Source organism: Ceratotherium simum, chromosome 19, assembly GCF_057802395.1.
Source record: "Ceratotherium simum simum isolate JZ-2026a chromosome 19, ASM5780239v1, whole genome shotgun sequence".
NCBI lineage: Eukaryota > Metazoa > Chordata > Mammalia > Perissodactyla > Rhinocerotidae > Ceratotherium > Ceratotherium simum.
Genome location: NC_141918.1, coordinates 38845029 through 38862070, shown reverse-complemented (window position 1 = coordinate 38862070; position 17042 = coordinate 38845029). Strand labels below are relative to the sequence as shown.

Below are 17042 nucleotides of genomic sequence, written 5' to 3'. Positions count from 1 at the left end.
TAAAAAAAAAAAGGATCATTGACAAGGAAGAAGACAAAAGATATTTAAAACTCTATCAGTTCATGTTCCATATCTCGTGTACCAATGTCAATATCCTGGTTGTGATATTATACGATAGTTTTGCAATGTGTTATCATTGAGGGAAACTAGGTAAAGGGTACATCTCTCTGTACTGTTTGTTACAACTGCAGGTGACCTACAGTTATCTCAGAATAAAAAGCTTAATTAAAAAATGGAAAAAAAAATTTGTCAATCTGGGTAACTTTGGCCGGCAGGGGGTGAAAAGGAAGGGGCTTTTATTTTCTATTTTGTACTTTTCTATACTATTTGGATTATTCTGTATGCTTCTTCTATTTAAATTATTTTTAATTAAAGTATTTATACAAATTTGCATTGAAGAAATCTATATAAAATGATAATGAATAAAGGAGGCCACTTTTATTCTGAAATCTCTGTGTACCAAACCCATTATCCAAGTTTTTCACATTTGTCTAAGGAGCATGGGGTGTTGAATCTGAGAGAGGTTCATGATATATGCCCCAGTTTACAGAGGAGAAAACAAAATATATATGACTTGCCTTAAGGCTACTCAACCCACAGTGGATCCCAGACTACAATTCCCAGATGATCCAGCAATGGCTCTAGGATTTTGTCTCACCTCTTTATTTGATTTTGTAACACATGTGTATTTTTGTTTAATCTTGGAAAATCACCTGAACTGCTGTCCTATCTGACCTCTCTTTAGATACTTTCACAACATTCTTCTACTAAAATGAACAGCTCACATAAGATGTAACCGACTCCAGCAATGGTTACAAATAGATGGAAAGTCATTGGGTAGAAGGTTGATGAAGAACTTTAAAATAGAAGTATCAGGTGTGTCACCTTTTAAATTCGCTGATGGATCTCAGCATGACTACAAATGAGACAACCAGACATTACGTGTCTCCTGAGAGGATAAAAATGTGCTCTACGCACCAACACCTATAAAATACTGTTGCCAAAAAGCGAAATATGTGAGTCAATAATGACTCTGAATCTCATCAAGCCTTTGGTTCTAACTTCAGTCTACATTAAACGCAGGGGTAGAGGCACAAGTTTACTGACACCACAAGGAAGCCATTGGCTGAATCCAGGCTGTGACACTATAGGTGCAACTGACCCAGTCTCTTCAACAATGAATTGTATAAATAGGCATAAAAGAAGTATTTATTTTAGATTAAAGGAAACTGAAGAGCCACAACAACCAAGTGAATCTTGTTTGGATCCTGATTTAAAAAAACATCCTTACAAAACCATTTTAAAAAGATAACTGGCAGGGCCGGCCCCGTGGCATAGGGGTTAAGTTCAGTGCACTCCACTTAGGTGGCTGGGGTTCACAGGTTCAGATCCTGGGCACGGACCTACACAATTTGTCAGCCACGCTGTGGTAGCAACCCACATACAAATTAAAGGAAGACTGGCACAGATGTTAGCTCAGGGCAAATCTTCCTCAGCAGAAAAAAAAAAAAAAGGCTAATTGGGAATTAAATGATATTAGGAAAGTATTATTGATTTTATTAGGTATGATAATGGTATTGAGGTTAGGTAAGAAAACATCTTTTTTTAGGGATGCCTACTGACATATGTAGGGCTGAAATGACATGATGACGTGAGGTCTCGGATTTGCCTTAAAATTCTTCAGCAAAAAATGGAGAGAACAGGACAAATGAAAAAAGATGGGGAAATGTTGATGGTTGTTGTAGCTGGATGAGGAGGGTTCCTCATCCAGGTTTTTTAAAAAATTAAAATGAAAAGAAATAAAGGTCAATCTTTAAGGGGAAAAAATACAACCTTGGTTTTACGATTAAGCTCCACATGGGGCTGGGAGGTCTGGTGGGCAGTAAGCCACGGTGGTGCAGTAGTGTGAGGTGACAGCTACATTAAACTGCCACCTACCTAACATCAAAGTGGAGGTGGATGGGGGGACGGACGGATGGACGGACGGACGGACGTGGAAAGAAGGGGGAAGGAGGAAGCTTCGCCACGGGGAATTTGTCTATTCTTCAAAAGTGGCTACCACACAATGTTTATCTTTTTCTTCCTTTCAACTGTAATTTAATTGCCAAAGCACATGATGACTAAACTATGTATCATTTCCTCCTTTCTGTAGTCTGAAAGCTCCTTTGAATATTTGAAGGGTGGTCCCTCCATGATGGGCCTAAATCCTGGGGTTTGCTCAGAACTATAGCTGGTTTGTGAGACTGACCAACTGACCAACCACCTCCTCAAAACAACTTACAAAAATAAAACTTGACAGATGAAGTTGAGATTTTGGAAAAGCTGCAAGTACTCAATATTTTATAACTCCCCAAGTGATCTTTACACAAAATTGAAGTATTTTAATTCTGGACATTTGGAAATGATCTAAATTAGAAAAGAATATTCAAACTATGGTATCTCCAAGCAATGTGATATTGAGGAAAAACTAAGGTCATATTTTAGAAGACTATTTAATTTTACAACAGAATATAGAGTACACACATAGATATGAAGGAAAAAATGTTTAAAGTGTTTATTTCTATGGCGTGAGATTACAAGCAATTTTCATTTTATTTATACATTTATTTTCTAAATTTCCTACAATATGAATACATTATATGTAAATCAGAAAAATAGTATAATTAAAAATACCAAATTCACCTAATGTTCTTTGTAACATTAAAGGCTACTTTCAGCATTAGCCTTAAGGTATAGACTGGAAGAAGTCTCTGTAAACTAATACACCCAAACTGTCATTAACACCTCACTCAACAAACAAGTAGGAACTTTGTATAACGTAGTTCCCACTTGAAGGAGCTCACAGGCAAGGAGAGAGAGAGGTATGTTAACAAGTAACCACTCGGAATAAACTGACAGGTTCAAAAACAGAGATATGGTCTCAATATCTGTTTTCCAAACACCTGAAATAAATGGATATGCCTCTGCCTTTCACCCTTTAACATCAGCTATTCCAGAAGTAGGGATATACAAAGTATTTTCTAAATAAGCTTAAAACAAATCTTTAGATGCTTGTCTACACGAGTCAACCATTTATTTAGTCTACTGTAATTCCACCCACTAAGAAAGAAAAACAATAACTTCCTTAAAAGACTATTTCCCTTTGATAAGAAATCCTGTTCCACTAACAGAAAAGTGAAATTAAGATATACCTGATATGGACTTAGTTCTGCACTACTACAAAGCACAATTCAGGCTTTAGCAGAAAACTTTTAACTGAATTGCACTTGCTGGAAAATTGTTTGGATGAAGTAAAATGAATATGGCAAAAATACCTTTAAGATGAATTATTATCTAGTCCCTAAAATAAGACAGCAGCCTTCAAATTTTTTTTATTATGACCCGTAGTTATAGATTTTTCATCATAACCTAAGGAAGCACACATGCATACACATGCATAAATAACACACAAAAGTCTAATGTTATAATTTTTTTTATTATACGTACTGCACTGTGGTATTTCCTATTCTATTTCATTCCATTTTTTAATTAAAAGTATGCTGGTTGTGCCAAGTGAATTGATTTTATTGCCTACTAATGGGTCAAACGAGCAATTTGGGAAACATGGCTCTAAAATATTACAAGAGTGAAACCATTTCTAGAAACACGATTCCTTTACAGTTGTGTCCTTGCTCTTCCTAATATTCAAGTTACAACAGGTTTCACCCATACACAATCATCCATCTGTGGGTGTGAGAAAACTTCTTCCCATGTCTAAGACCAAGTGAGTTCTTGATGATTACAATCTTTTCAACCACAAAGGGGAGCTGGCAATTATTACAGAGCTCTTTGTCTAGTGGTGAGACAAACAGATTTCCCAAGGTATTACTAATTTCATTGTCAGCCATCCTCTCTTATAAACTTTGCTCTTCTCCAATTGTGCTTAACTTTTTTACTTTGTGTGTTTGCCTGGAAAGGAATGGAAAAACAAGGGACGAGGGGCCTTTTTATTCTATGTGACAATACAAAGAGTAAAACATACGATGTTTTGATGATAAAACTTCAGTTATTCAAAATCTTTAGTTTTCCTGAAAGGACAGGGGATAATACCATGCTGAAAAAAGTCACAGCTATAGACTAGAAACGCATGATGAAGTTTTGCAAAACTGTTTAGAATCTCTTATTCTCACCACAGATAAAATAGATGCTAATGATATGACTAATGATGTAATGAAGATGATATTTTTGCCTCAGTAGATGAAAGACATTTGAAAGTAAAATAAAAGGAAACACAATGGTCTTATTGTCAAAAGTCTCTCCATGTAAACACTCAACACAATGTTTCCTATCAGCTAAAAGAATAACTTAAAATAAGTCAATTTGCATACGTGGAAATGAAACAAACCATTTCAAGCAGTCCTATCTGAGACTCCCTCCATAATGTGAGACTATTTCCATCAGTGTGCAAAAACATCAATAATTTTAATGTTAACATATTAAAAAGCATCACTTATGCCCAATGGGAAAAAATCTCAAAACCTAGCTTAACGCTATTCTTTAATGTGCAATTAGTGAAACCAGCGAAAACTCTATAATTCTTGGTCACTCTCCAGTCTTGTGATTCCTAAGAAAAAGTAAAAGACCACTGAAAGTGTTGTGGGTGTGGGAGAAGAGGGTTTGCACACCTATCGTTTTTCTAATTTCATAAATTATTTCCACATACTTGGGAGGTGACAGAGTACAATGGTTACAACACCGGGTTTCTCCCCAGTATTGGCTGTGTGGCCTTGAGTAAATCCCTTTACCTCTCCAAGCTTTAATCAATCATCTGTAAAAAAAAGAGACAAGGATACTGCCCAACTCACAGGGTCATCATGAGCATGAAATGAGATAATGCTAGTAAAGTATTGAGCACAGAGGCTAGCATATAGCAATAATTCAATATATTTTAATTGCTATATTTTTATTTAAAAATACTACACATATTAAAGTATCAAGAATATTGCTTTGAATTAGCTGACTTCATCCAAATTCCATCACACATTGGCTCTATGATCTTAAGAAGTTACCATTTTGTGTGCATCAATTTTCCTCATCTTTAAAATGACCAACCATAACTGAGTGTGGTAAAGATGAATGAGGCTGTGTGTGTCAAGTACTCTAAATTGCTGGAAAGTCTAATTGGAATGCATCCCCCAATATTTATCCAGGGCCCACTAACTGCTAGGTTAGCATCTCCCAAAGTGGGCACTGTGGATTTCTAAGTCCTTAGGAGGTTTTTAAGGAGTCAAGCCTTCATCTCCAAAAAAGAGTTGCAAGGGAAATAAGCTTGCATAATCCCAGCTTTTTCTTCATCACAGGACACAACAAAGCCCTTGCAGTGCACAGTGAAGCTCTAACAGAGGACGCAGTCTGTAACATTGCCAGGGAACTCTTTCCTCAATGGGCATCTCCTGGGAGTATTGTTCCATGGGACACACTGGCCGACTCCTGGGGTAGGCTCTCAAAAGTGGGACACACGGAGAGATCCCATAACGGGGCTTCTGGGATTAAAGATCAGATGTGGAGAAGTGGATTTTGGCCTTTAGAGTTCTAAAAATGATACTGAAATTGTAATATGTGACTCTGATATTCAAAAGCAAGACTTTTCCCATGGTTGTTATTAAGTTACAGGTTCTTTGGGAGAACTGGCAACAAACTGGACACATTGTTTGAGAGAAGTTTCTTAATTTCACAGATGAAAATGTGAAGAAAAATCTTGTTTCTGCAGCAAAAACATCTAAGGCAATTGTTTTATCTCTGGTGAATAGATGGTCGGGATAAGGAAGTTGGAGAAAAGTGGCTGTCGACCTTTACTAATAATGTCAGGATGTTGATGTGATGTGAGAGCTGCAAACGCTGAAGTGGGGAAGAAACATGAGAAATCTTTCCTGTCTCTACAACGTGCTAGATTTTCTAACCTTGGTTCCATGTTAAACATGCCTATTGCCAATATTCAGATAAGGTGTAACTGGATACTAACTTTTCTCTCTGGGGTCCAAAAATTCCAGTATTACCAAGTACAGACAAAGTTCATCTGAGTTTTAGAAGTTAAAACTGTAAACACTGCTCTCTCTCACACACACATATGTTTTTACTTTCACAGACATAGTTTTCAAAAAATCAATAGGAACCAAAAAGTTATTGGAACAGGAAAAAAATCATAAAATTAATTGTGAAAGGGCTCTTACTAATACTTAGCCTTTACCAAGCATTTATCATAAAAGGTGACAGATACAGAGTGTTCTAAGGGACTCTATATTATCTTATTTTATCTTCATGACAGTCATATTTGATAGATGATATTATTAGTTCCCTTCTTAAAAATTATGAAACATTTCATAAAACACACACATACAGACAGACATATATACAGAGGAATATCTGAAACATCCAAGAATGTACCCCATAGCTTATAAGTTAGGATATTTCCAATACAGCGCAATCGAAGCCCACGACACCCCTCCTTCCTCACATGTTCCTCCTATTATTCCTGCTGTGTGTGAAGAAGTTGAGGCTCTGAGATGCTGAGTAACTTAGCCCAGGTGGCTGAGTTGGCATCTGAACCTTGCCTTTCTGACTCCAGAGACCATGGAACTCAATCACTGCACTCTAAGGCTGCGATTGCTGAGGTCACCCATCTTAGGGGTGAGGAAACGGAGGCAGAGAGATTTAAGACATTGTCCAAGCTCACACTACAGATGAGCAGCACAATGGATATTAAAACTCACATTACAGTTATTTATTTATAGTCCTCCTCCTTTTGTCTGAAAATTAACATGAGGAAAATAGCCATGTTTAATTCATGGTTTCTTATAAAACTTATGATTTGAGAAACTCCATCACTCTCTCTTTTTAATTATTTAAGTAGCACTTTTTACTAGACTATTATGGGAATAGTCTAATGAGAGGGGACTCTTTTACCTCCAACATAGGTTGTTCACTTGGCTTAGCGCCATTGTGGCTCCTAAAAGGTGCTTTGTAAATGGAGGTTTCAGTGGATTAAAATGCTGCTTCTCAAACCTTAGTGGGCACACCAGTCGCCTGGGGATCTTGTTAATATACAGGGCCTGGAAATCCTGCATGTCCAAAACACTCTTGATAATGACTATTCTGCTGGTCCCTGTGAGATATATATACCCTGAGTAGCATGAGACTTAAAGAGCCCTCGTTATTAATAGGGATCTTGCAGTGAATCTTTTTAAAAATGAAAAATTCTTGAGATATTAGTTTTGCATGGTTTTATTTTATTATCTATTCCTACAATTGGAACACATTATATATTTTCAATTCGCAGACATTTAAAGATTTTATTTATTTTATTTTTCCCAAAGCCCCAGTGGATAGTTGTGTGTCGTAGCTGCACATCCTTCTAGTTGTTGTATGTGGGACTCGGCCTCAGGATGAACGGAGAAGTGGTGCCTCGATGCGCACCCGGGATCCGAACCCGGGCCACCAGCATCGCAGCGCGCGCACTTAACCACCAAGCCACAGGGCCGGCCCCGCAGACATTTATTTTCATTCAAGATTTCATTTATAAGTCCAAGACAGGCAATAATAAATTTCAGGATCTATATTTGAGGCAGGGTGACATTTCTGACACCTGGACAAGAGTTTCAATTTAGGAATTATTTGAGCATACGGTAGAAGATACACAAAGAAATAAGACAAGAAGGTTTGTGAGAACATACGTGTGTGCACCATAAATAAGGAAAAGGCAATCAATGTTTACTGACCAGAAAATAGCAAATCTCAATTGGGAGAGAGATGGCATCTTATCATACATCTACTGAGGTATAAAACATAAGAGCTGAGAGAGAGAAAATAAACCTAATAAAAGTCAAATCACATTGCACAGTCCTGAAAATTGTACTGCCTTTGCGCATTCCGCATCCTGCACTGCTAAATTTATCACAATGAGATAAAAGCACATCGATAGCTATTAATTGGGATTTGAAAAAGTCTTAATATTTCTGTGGGAAATGTGATCACCTCTAAGAGAAACCGAAGACTATTAACTTAAAACTTTATTGCATAAATAACCCCCTGAAATTATGTTCCTCCAAGACTTCTTTTCTTTAACTTGCTCTCCCCTGGACATGAGCTTCCCTTGAAGACGACGGGCAGGAGACTATCCTAAGGCATCTGGAATGTAGGACATGTGCCTGCATCCCACTTTGGACACAGAAAGTGAATGTGCCTGGGGTAAAGGATTCAATCTCTCTGAATCTCAGTTCCCTCAATAGCTCTCAGAACTGTTGGGATTAAATTAGATGCAAAAAGCCATTTGATAAATCAAAATATATATGAAGAGAAGGTTTTTAAAATTTTATTTACATAAAAACACCTGACTGGACAAGCAACAATGATCAATGGATATTTAAACCATTGAGGGAAATGTTGATGGGGAAGCGTAGTTTTACGGAGTGAGAGGCTATAATCCCACAGATTATTTGCAGGTCATAAGGGGAAAAGGCAACTTTATAATGCAGGGATCAAGTTGTCATTCCATGAAGTCACTGATAATTCTTAGCATTATCAAAAGTGGGGCAATAATAACAATAATAGCATATGCATCTTGTGATACAATTAGCAGTACATGGCACCTTTAAGGTACTTTTCACCAAAAACACTTAGCCTGACTCTAATCAAGTCTTTAGGTCTAACTTCAGGTTTATACAGAAATACAGGGGACAGTGCCCCAAGTAAAAGACACACCACTCAGAAGCAGTCAGTCCAATTTAGCATGTCAGCTGTGTCACAGGACAACTGAACTGATTTTCGTGTAGGAAAATAAAAGTTACTTGGGCAGGGGTCAGGGGTAGAGTAAAAGTAACTTAAGAGACATAATAACTAACTATAACGTGTAACAGACTTTGGATCCTTGTTCGAACAAAGCAATGGTAAAAAGACATGTTTAGGTTAACTGGGGAAATTTGACTAGGAATTGAGTATTAGAGGATATTAATATATTACTATTAATAATTTTAGGTGTGCTCACGGCATTTTGGTTATGTACAAAAACGTCTAGAGATACAAATGAAATATTGAGGGGAGAAATGTCATGAAATCTTTAACATATTTTAAATACCTCAGGGGAAAAACAATGTGTCTGTTAAGATGTTAATAATTTAGCACAGCAACTGTAGCAAAGAGGATGAAAAGGAAAAAGAAGAAGAAAGAAGATGAAAAAAAAAAAAAAGAATTTCCTACCCAAAATGCAAGAGAGTCTCAAAGATTTTTAGACCCTTTTGAGCTAGCAGTGACAATAGGTACAGGGCCATTTCTCTTTCTGTAGAGTTAGGCTATCTTCAATTTTAATCTCTTGGGAAAGCAGTGGCTTTCTGGAGGCAGGAAAAAAAAAGGCAAATCTTGGTCCGTGTAATTCTCAAAATAAGCATCCTCCATTCTAAACTCGTTGGAGTGGGAGCAATTCAATAAACAGACCTCATGTCCAGTGGTCTCAAGGGCTATTAAGCCTTAAAATTTCCTCCTTTGGGCTGAAATTAACCACTTTTCAATCTGAGGTGAACTTGCTTTTGTGAAAAGCAATAAAAAGGCTGAATTAAATCCACTCAGCCATTTAAAAATTGAGACCAATGGAGATGTTTACATATGTTCCCTATAGAAAATTTTATGCACTAGTAATTCAAATTTAACTGGACTTTATGACTTTTAATATTGGTTGGCCTTGTTTTTTGTCAGAAACAATAGTTTATTTTCTTTACCTTTTTTCAAGAATAGAGTGCTCCACAAAAATCATTTACACACAACCTTTAGGCACATCCATGAAACACACTCCGTCATGAAATAGAGCCACATAATACTAGTTTCCAAGGATTTTAATTTTGAGATGAAAGAAAAGAAAGACCGTATTCTTTTCTCATCTAGTAAAATGTAAATATGTTGGACAGTGAATAAAAAAGCTACAATAGTGGTTGTAATCTGAGTTGGAAAATGCTGAATATAAAAACAAATGTGGTTCTCACTAAAGATAAACTCTAAATAGTCTAAGCATTGACAAGGTTGACCCCTTTAAGTGTAAATTAAGAATCTCATCCAGGAAGGACCAGGGAATACTACACCTTACCACTCTGATACTTAGTATATTTAAAGTTAAACTTAGATACTTTTCCCAAATAAAGTATGGACAAGCAAATTACTTCTGACTTCATAAGCAAGGAAGAGTTATTTGAATCACACAAAAGATAAGAATCTTAACAAGACTCACAGCTGATCGGCCAAGACAAAAACCCCACTTTCCCACCAGATATTCCTCAGCAGCAATAAATGACTTGAAAATGAGTTCTTGGTTTACCTGAAGGCTAAGTCTAAAAATAAATATAAACTTGGAACTTTTTTCCAAATAGTATGGTAAAAAGCTTTTAATAAAATGTTAAGTTAAAAAAAAGCAGGATATAAAGCCTGTAGCGGCTAGGTAGCGGAGTATCCAGGTATTAGTTTTATTGTTGTACTTTATAACTTACTCAATTTTTTTTTTGTTTTTTTTTTTGGCTGAGGAAGATTCGCCCTGAGCTAACACCTGCTGCCAGTCTTCCTCTATTTTGTATCTAGGTCACCGCCACAGCGTGACTGACAGGTGGTGTAGGTCTGTGCCCGAGATACAAACCCGCAAACCTGGGCTGCCGAAGCAGAGCGCACTGAACTCAACCATTACGCCACAGGGCAGGCCCCCATGTATTTTATATATATAATTTTGTTTATCTAATATTTAGTAAAAACAAATAGTATACAGTATATAAGTTTCTGTGTGTGTGTGTACATGTGTATTTGTTGTGGGGATATATATTTCTGTGTGTGTGCATGCACACACCAAAAACATGTCCTTAGTGGTTCTGTGTAACACCTTCCTTGCAGGATTATGATATATTGGTACAATATTAGTTATCAATACCCTGCTTCATTCCACAACTATTCTGCCTTATTCTGCCTTGTAGGCATTAGGGAAGATCTTTGGGAAGGTAGTCAGGAGAGAAAGCCCCATCCTAAGAGAAATTTATTCTTTTTTTAAAAAAGGCTCCAGGTAGCTTTATAAAAAGGGAGGGATTGGGTAACACGGAACCACTTAGCTGTTACCTAGTTTCAATGTTATTCTTTGCACCTTTGCCTACAAAAAAAATCCACCTAACCTAAAATTACCATATGCAAGCATATACAAGACAAAGACATTTCTGCAAATATCGGGTATACTTTCACATAGCATATAGCTCCCAAGGAGATAGTTCATAAAAACTAGATTAATAGATTGAGTAGAAATGGCAATAAACAGTCAAGGCATACATGACAACATGGCTTTAACACAGTGCTAATGTCACAAATGCCGAAACACTGTTCCCAAATGATCTTCAAGGCGAAATAGGCCCCTGATGCCCTCAATGTTCAAGCATCTGCAGATCATAGGGGCCACTGATGCACCTGGTGCAAACTGGTACCCCACCTGCTCCTCTATTCTTAAGACTGCCAGCACCTAGCTCATGGCAGCTTTCCTGGAGTTGCCTATAAAGGAGTCTCAGAGATCCCCAACTCCTTTTCAGAGTTGAATTTACCTGTTTTCTTGAACATACGCATAGTGTTTCTTAAGACGTCACAGTAGTCATGTATGCAATTCTTGTTTAAAACAATTTAGTGAATATTACCCTGCACCACGTTCTGTCAAACTCAGCCATAGCATTCTCAGGGAACAGTTATCTGGAGCCGGTGATCAGCCAGGCCCCATACCGGGTGCTGGTGGTGAATATAAAGGTTCCATTTCATCCCTGCTCTCGTGGATCTTAAACTCTCCCCTCACTTTTCTCCCTCCTTTCCCCCCCAAAAAACTCTCCTCTTCAATTCCCACTGAAAGGCAAGTTTGGCAGTTGGTTCTGGATTCAGCACACTGAGGCTCACAGAATTTATTTCCACATTGGGTTAGCAATCGCCATGTGGTTTTTTTCTCATCAGTTAAGTCTCTCCCACTCCCCCACCCCCAAGGCAAACAACTATTTTTTCATATACAGAGAATGAACATCTGGAGGATGACATCAACATGACTCTCCAGTTGCAAAAAGGCAAAATTACTCCATCGTCTAATGAAAAAAAATCTGAAAGTCTGGCAATATTTTTCCTTTCATCCTCAATGCCAGACTTCGAATGTACCAGAAAGTGTTCTTCTACTTTAAATTCATGAAATTTTCAGACTTTTTATTTACAAACAACAGTTGGATTAGACATACAGTTTCATCACTCTGATTCTCAACTAGAGTCAGCTCTGAGTCTTTCACAGCAGAGCAGGAACTGTATTTTCACTGCTTCTCCCTCCATCCTCGCAGAGCACCCATCCCCTCTTGAGCACCCATCATGTGCTGACCACTGTTCGAGGCACAAAGCTCCTCATGGACCTTATATTTTCATAGGGGGAAGACAGATAAATTAAAGTGTAAATTATATACTCTGTAGGAAGATTGTAAATGCTCTAGAGAAAACTGACAGCAGGGAAGGCAAATGTGGAGTTCTAGGGATGGTAAGAGGGTTACAAGTGGTTAGAGCAATTCTCCCAGAGAAGGCAACATCTGAACAAAGACTGAAGGAGGAGGAAGTCCCGTGGCTATTGGGGCAAGACTATTCCAGGCAGAGGGAACAGCACATGCAAAGGCTCTGAGGTAGAAGACTGCCTGATACCTTTGAGAAATAGCAACAAAGCCAGTATGGCAGGCAGTATGAGCAAGCATGGTAGGTAAAGAGGTCCAAGAGGCAGTGGGGGGGGGGGGGAACGGGACAAAGGGGACCCCATATTTGTCAAATTAACAGTAATAAACAGTAATGAATAATAAGAGGGCTGGCAATTATTGATCTCTTACTATGTGCAAAATGCAATTCCAGATAGGTTATGTGTATTATCTCCTTAAAAATGTAAAACAACCGGCTGCTCTAATATGTATAGAGATGACTTTATGCTTTAGGACACACAGAGCAATAAGTCCAAAACTATAGGAAATAGTTCCCTGAACAAGTTTTTTTTCTTTTTTTCCTGTCTTAACATAACTAAAACCTTTGCTAAATGTTGCAATTAATTTAATTTCCCCATGCATCTTAAAAATAAAAACATAATTCCTTATAAATGTCAGATGTCTTGCTTATTTCCAAGTTGTGGTTTTTTTAATATGATTTTCAAGTCTGTTTCAGTACCACAGGGTTAAAGGGTTCAACTTTTGAAAAGTTAATAAATACCATTTGGGACACTATTCAGAGTTCAAATCCTGCTTTAATAACATCCTTTGATTTGTTTAATGAATCCTTTAACATAACTTCTTTCTTTTCTGATATATATAGTATATCTTAGTGTTTCAGAGTGTTACAAGCTACATCTACTACAGCCAAAAGATATGGTACATACTGTTCTGCTGGCATGTTCCCTCCTTCCTGCTGTCCTTTCATTTAAAAGGCATCCTTACATATAGAAAATACGCACGCCAAGAGAGCTGGGTTTGCTACACAAAATTAATTAGTGAAAGCACCAGGTGTACCTTCATAAAGAACTTCCATAGACTCTTTATTACTTGGTTTCCACTAATTAGGAAATAATTTGAAAACATCTCCTAAACCCAAAGACATTGTTCAGTCCAGCTCAAAAAACATTAATTGAGCACCTTGGTCAGGTGCTGTGATGATCAAGACAACCCCAGTTGCTGTCTTCAGGAACTCACGGTCTCCAGGGCTGACTGAATCCCAGACCTTCGAGATGAGGGCAAGTCGGGGACGAGCGCATACACTGATGTAGAAGGTGCCAGAATACACTTGTGCTTACTTTTTAAAAGGCCTCTCACCCAAAACATCAGATATCAGCTGTCCTATGTCCAACCAAATATACAGGAGTGATGACTTAAGAAGAGACCTTCCAATAGCAACAAATTAGAATTGGGCAGAGTTTTTAAAGCAATTTTTCAGTATCCAATTCTATGCTTAGAAGTTTCCTCAGGAATTAACTGTTTATTTTTATTCTTCACTAACACTTAAATCACAAGGAGGAAATCTTTAATATCCATTTCCGAGTATTTTGGTGAAGAGAGAGTCAGGGATATGTAGTCAGCACAAATTCATCACAAGAATTAAGGGTATTTTATGCTACAAAACATAATCAAGGTAATAAGACCTAAGTCCAAGCCTATGGATGTATACAAATTGAATCAATACTAATCATCAAATTACATGTGAAATTATGTAAGGTCAAAAGTCATGTGAAACAATCTGTGTGAATATCTAACTTTAGTTAAGCGGGTCCAGAGAAGCACAGCATAAGAAGGGATAGAAAACAACCGAAACTCTGCTCATTAAGCCCTAGTGCCTGCCAGGCTATGAACACTAGGAGGGGTAGACCCTTTTTTCTTATAAGTGCAAAACACCAGATAGGCAAGCAGCAGCCCTACAAAGGAACCAGTATAGCTTCGTGGGGTCACCAGAATCTGACATAAAAAATTTGAATAATTTAATTGACTTGGCTTATAAATATTCAGATTATCACATTTATTTCCTGAAACATAACACAACAAATAAAAGTCTAATATTAAATTGTCTATGACACCGATGGTAGCACTTTATTATGACCCTAACATTATAAAATGTTTCCACCATTTCAAAACTGATTTGAATCAGCATTACCTGGGGAAACCTTTCAAAAGTGCATATTCCCAGGCCCCACCCATTGGAAATTCTGATTCACAGTATGGGGCTGGGGCTTTATAAAAGTTCCGGAAAGAGCAGTGATCAGGCAAGTTAGGCTGAAGCATCAGACTAAGGTGTTCTTAGTCCAAGAACAATGAAGGTAAAATGTAATAAATGGTGTCTTCTCACCAAAAACAGACTATTGTGCTAAGGCTGCCCTCTTATCTTCTAAACACCAAGAGCACTAATATCACTTAGGACCACCATCAAACTACATAGCCAGTAGCATATCTCAAGACCTAAAACAGGTGTGCATGCTTAAATTTATGGAAACTTGAAAAAGAAGTGTCAAAGAGCTAATTGTGAAAAATACTCAAAAATCACTGATTATGCCTCTTCACTCAAGAGGTATCAGAACTGGAGTTTCTAGGAGATTTTTTTCCAGTAAATGTCCCAAATCTAAGTTTTACTTTTTTGTGTGATTGAATACCTTTATCGGTTCTTTTAACATCCTAAATATATAGGATGTTTCATGGAAACTCAAATGACATCTTCTTCCAATAGTCAACTGCAATAAAGTCTTAATTGTGAAGCTTAATAAGAATCGAATCAACCACACTTGTTCCCGGAGAACTGCTCTACAGAGCACCCAGTTAATATCCTGACTGACACATAACATCTGAAACTTCATTTGGAAAGATGGGGGACAGCTTTGGCCAGATTAGTACAGGGACATATTGTTGGACCGAGTCACAGATGTGCAGTATTAAAGGTGTATCTTCAAACAGTGACTTCAGAAACATTTTTCAATGCTTAACACATAAACAAAATCCTACTTAGTCAACAAAAGCGTGCACATTTATTAAAATTTTACAATATGCCTAGTATTCTGCTACAGTGCGAAGACATATTTTGTCTAAACTTTGGTGTTTTTTTTTTTTTTTGAACAAATTGGTAACTTAAGAACCACTACCAACATCTTGAGTATCAATGTTTCATACTGGGAATGGATACGCGGTTCAGTGAAAAAAAAAAAAATACCAGCATTTGGTTTAGTTTGTCTCATTAGAAAACACAGAGTGAGGGTGGGTGTGGGGGAGCTGTCAAACTATACTGGATAGATTCGCTGCCACTAAATAATCTCAGTTGTACAAGGGCAGAAGTAGGGGAGGACAGAAACAAGAACCGAAGAAGTGCGCAGAAAGCTTCCCCTTGCTATCAATAAAGACCTAATTAACAAGGATTTCTTAGGCTGGTAAAACAGTTTTCTGCTTTAATCCCGTGGATATGCAGAGGTAAACTCGGTTGCGGGTTCATTAGCTCCAACCTGAAGCCAAGGACCAGGTGCAGAGAAAGACCAGCCTCGTCGGGAGTCGACTCGCTCAAACACCCGAGAAGGAGCCGAGCCACAGGATTCCAACTTGGAGCGCAGGCAGCACGCTGGTAAGGTCGGCCCGCCGGCTTCCCAGGCCAACCCGGGAAACATTGCCAACCACGCCGCACAAGCCGCAAACGCACACGCTGGGATCCCGGTCGCGCGGGGAGCATAGGCGACAGGGAGGGCCCGGCCGCCCAACTGCCGGGCAGCTGCAAAAGGAGGTCTGAGAGAAGCGTCCCCGCACACGACTCCCCTAAGGCGGCAGGGGTCGTCAGCGCGCAACCCCTGGGCCATGTCACTTCTCTGGGGCCGGAGAGTCGGGAAGTCTGGAAACTGAGTGGGGCTGCGCGGCAGCGAAGAGAGCAAGTGGGGAGACGCCAAGTTGATTCTCTCGTTTAGGGGGGAAGGAAGGAGTGTGGCGGGGGGGTGATCCAAATGCAGTAACTTATTTTACGCTCCAGCCGCCGTCGGCCAGATAGAGAGGGACTCCGCCGGCTGCGGGCGGCGACCCCGACTTCCTCCCGCGCTCGGTCCCTCCAGGCCCCGCCCGCCGGACGCGCTCCACTCACCCGGCTCCTCCGCCTGCAGCCCGAGCGGGGCGGACACCACCAGCAGCAGGGCCAGCAGGCCGCGGCCGGCCGCCCCCGCCAGCGCGCGTCCGCCGCGGGCGCCGGCCACCATGGCCCCACCGCGCGCCAGCTTGGCAGGCTCGGCCTCCCCTTGGCGGGCGCAGCGCCGCCGCTGCCCGGGCCCGGCCGCCTCCTCCGCGGCCGAGCGCGGCGCGGGGACTGGGCGCAGCCGCGGCCCGGCACCGAATCCCATTGGGGCGGCCCCGGGCCCAGCCCGGCGGGGGCGTCTCCTTCCCCGCCCCGCCTTGTCCCGCGCGCCGGCCCCCAAAGGAGGAAGTCGCGCTCCCGGGCGGCGGCGCGAGGCCGGAGGCGTACCGGGCGCCGCCCGCGGTCCCTGCTAGGTACCCGGCGCTCGCTGA

At 39.7% G+C, this 17042-nt stretch overlaps 1 protein-coding gene across 2 annotated transcripts in view; it reads right to left on the bottom strand.

Annotated features, from left to right (window-relative positions):
* The window catches only part of DCBLD1 (discoidin, CUB and LCCL domain containing 1), a 62163-nt gene extending 45272 nt beyond the window's left edge, over window positions 1–16891 (bottom strand). For both annotated transcript variants that reach the window (XM_087444031.1, XM_087444032.1), the window contains exon 1: window positions 16624–16891. In XM_087444031.1, coding sequence (XP_087300157.1) covers window positions 16624–16876 — 253 coding nt within the window. In that variant the 5' untranslated portion in view covers window positions 16877–16891. The remainder of the gene's footprint in view (window positions 1–16623) is intronic.
* Between the last annotated feature and the right edge of the window lie 151 nt (window positions 16892–17042).